This window comes from Salvelinus fontinalis, chromosome 10 (assembly GCF_029448725.1).
Source record: "Salvelinus fontinalis isolate EN_2023a chromosome 10, ASM2944872v1, whole genome shotgun sequence".
NCBI lineage: Eukaryota > Metazoa > Chordata > Actinopteri > Salmoniformes > Salmonidae > Salvelinus > Salvelinus fontinalis.
The window spans coordinates 44,974,744-44,977,243 of record NC_074674.1 but is presented as its reverse complement, the minus strand read 5'-3'; the positions used below and the strand labels follow the sequence as shown (position 1 = coordinate 44,977,243).

Here is a 2,500-nt window from a genome sequence, read left to right as displayed (position 1 = left end):
AGAATGATAATCAGATCTGGGTTTAGAATGATAATCAGATCTGGGTTGAGAATGATAATCAGATCTGGGTTGAGAATGATAATCAGATCTGGGTTTAGAATGATAATCAGATCTGGGTTTAGAATGATAATCAGATCTGGGTTGAGAATGATAATCAGATCTGGGTTTAGAATGATAATCAGATCTGGGTTTAGAATGATAATCAGATCTGGGTTTAGAATGATAATCAGATCTGGGTTTAGAATGATAATCAGATCTGGGTTTAGAATGATAATCAGATCTGGGTTGAGAATGATAATCAGATCTGGGTTTAGAATGATAATCAGATCTGGGTTTAGAATGATAATCAGATCTGGGTTTAGAATGATAATCAGATCTGGGTTAAGAATGATAATCAGATCTGGGTTTAGAATGATAATCAGATCTGGGTTCAGAATGATAATCAGATCTGGGTTCAGAATGATAATCAGATCTGGGTTTAGAATGATAATCAGATCTGGGTTTAGAATGATAATCAGATCTGGGTTTAGAATGATAATCAGATCTGTTATTAGAAATCTTTAAGATACATTGATGGTTAGTATTAGGGTTTTCACTTCTGCACCATGCAAGCTCAATCAAGCAAAAGTATTAGAAAATATTAGATTTATTAAAATCTGTTAGAAAATAAAACCTGAACAATAAGGGAAACCCTAAAGACGGATGAAAGAAGAGCCACCATGTGACAGCCCGCCACAGAACTATCTCATGAATGTGTGGTATGCGATTAGCTAATCAGACATCGCAAAACAAACAAACACACACACACACTCTTAAGAGCGAGACATACACACATTGGTCTGGATTCCTACCACAGCATGCAGGCTAAACACAGACAGAATGCCTCCACTGATGAAGGCGTGTTCTGTGGGTGTGTGTGTTGTGTGGGTGTGTGTGTTGTGTGGGTGTGTGTGTTGTGTGGGTGTGTGTGTTGTGTGGGTGTGTGTGTTCTGTGGGTGTGTGTGTTCTGTGGGTGTGTGTGTTCTGTGGGTGTGTGTGCTCTGTGGGTGTGTGTGTTCTGTGGGTGTGTGTTCTGTGGGTGTGTGTGTTCTGTGGGTGTGTGTGCTCTGTGGGTGTGTGTGTTCTGTGGGTGTGTGTGTTCTGTGTGTGTTCTGTGGGTGTGTGTGTTCTGTGGGTGTGTGTGTTCTGTGGGTGTGTGTGTTCTGTGGGTGTGTGTGTTGTGTGGGTGTTCTGTGTGTGTTCTGTGGGTGTGTGTGTTCTGTGTGTGTTCTGTGTGTGTTCTGTGGGTGGGTGTGTGTTCTGTGGGTGTTCTGTGGGTGTGTGTGTTCTGTGTGCTGTGGGTGTGTGTGTTCTGTGTGTGTTCTGTGTGTGTTCTGTGTGTGTTATGTGTGTGTTCTGTGTGTGTTCTGTGGGTGTGTGTGTTCTGTGGGTGTGTGTGTTCTGTGTGTGTTCTGTGGGTGTTCTGTGGATGTGTGTGTTCTGTGGTTGGTATGGCTGATATCCAGACGGAATATCTGTGCTGGTGTCTGATATGTCTGTAAGGGAAAGTGATACTGTAGAACATCGTCAGTATCTTGACTGTATCAGGTATGTGTCTGTATCCTGCCTGTATCATGTCTGTATCAGGTATGTGTCTGTATCCTGCCTGTATCATGTCTGTATCAGGTATGTGTCTGTATCTTGTCTGTATCAGGTATGTGTCTGTATTCTGCCTGTATCTTGTCTGTATCAGGTCTGTGTCTGTATCCTGTCGGTATCTTGTCTGTATCAGGTATGTGTCTGTATTCTGTCTGTATCCTGCCTGTATCTTGTCTGTATCCTGTCTGTATCATGTATAAACTCTTACAAAAATGTCCATTAATTATAATTCACCTAATAATTATAATTTCCTGTTGCTGCAGGATTATTTTCCTGCTGTAGCAAACTGGCTCAAATTAAGATCCTACAAAGCATGTCTATCTTCAAGTTGTAAATCTCTTCTCAGTCTCTCTCTCTCTCTCTCTCTCTCTCTCTCTCTCTCTCTCTCTCTCTCTCTCTCTCTCTCTCTCTCTCTCTCTCTCTCTCTCTCTCTCTCTCTCTCTCTCTCTCTCTCTCTCTCTCTCTCTCTCTCTCTCTCTCTCTCTGTGTGTGTGTGTGTAAATATCCTGTCAGTTTGTCAAAAGACGCTATGGGATTTGTGATAATTACAACAACAGACTACTAACGAGGTTGAAGTGACTAACACTATGAGGACATTGTGGAGAGGAATGCAGAGCCCAAGGCCCTTTCCCATTGGGGTGTGTGTGTTTACAGAGGTTGAGGTTCCGCGCTCTCACGGAAATTCAATTAGCAGAATAAAAAAATCCTCTGAAAAATCTGTCAGTTTAAGGTTCTACTCACTCTTCTCGTCGTCATAGGAACCGCCTGAGCTGTTACTGTAGCGAGACTCCAGTCTGTTGTGAGCCTTGGCCCTGAGAACACACCCACAGTGAGGGTAGGCTTTACATTTAAAGTGTCATCA

General features: G+C 42.5%; 1 protein-coding gene across 1 annotated transcript in view; it reads right to left on the bottom strand.

The window, feature by feature from the left end:
- The window catches only part of LOC129863309 (protein furry homolog), a 186,423-nt gene that overhangs the window by 64,576 nt on the left and 119,347 nt on the right, over positions 1–2,500 (bottom strand). The window contains exon 33 of the mRNA XM_055935200.1: positions 2,380–2,450. Coding sequence (XP_055791175.1) covers positions 2,380–2,450 — 71 coding nt within the window. The remainder of the gene's footprint in view (positions 1–2,379; positions 2,451–2,500) is intronic.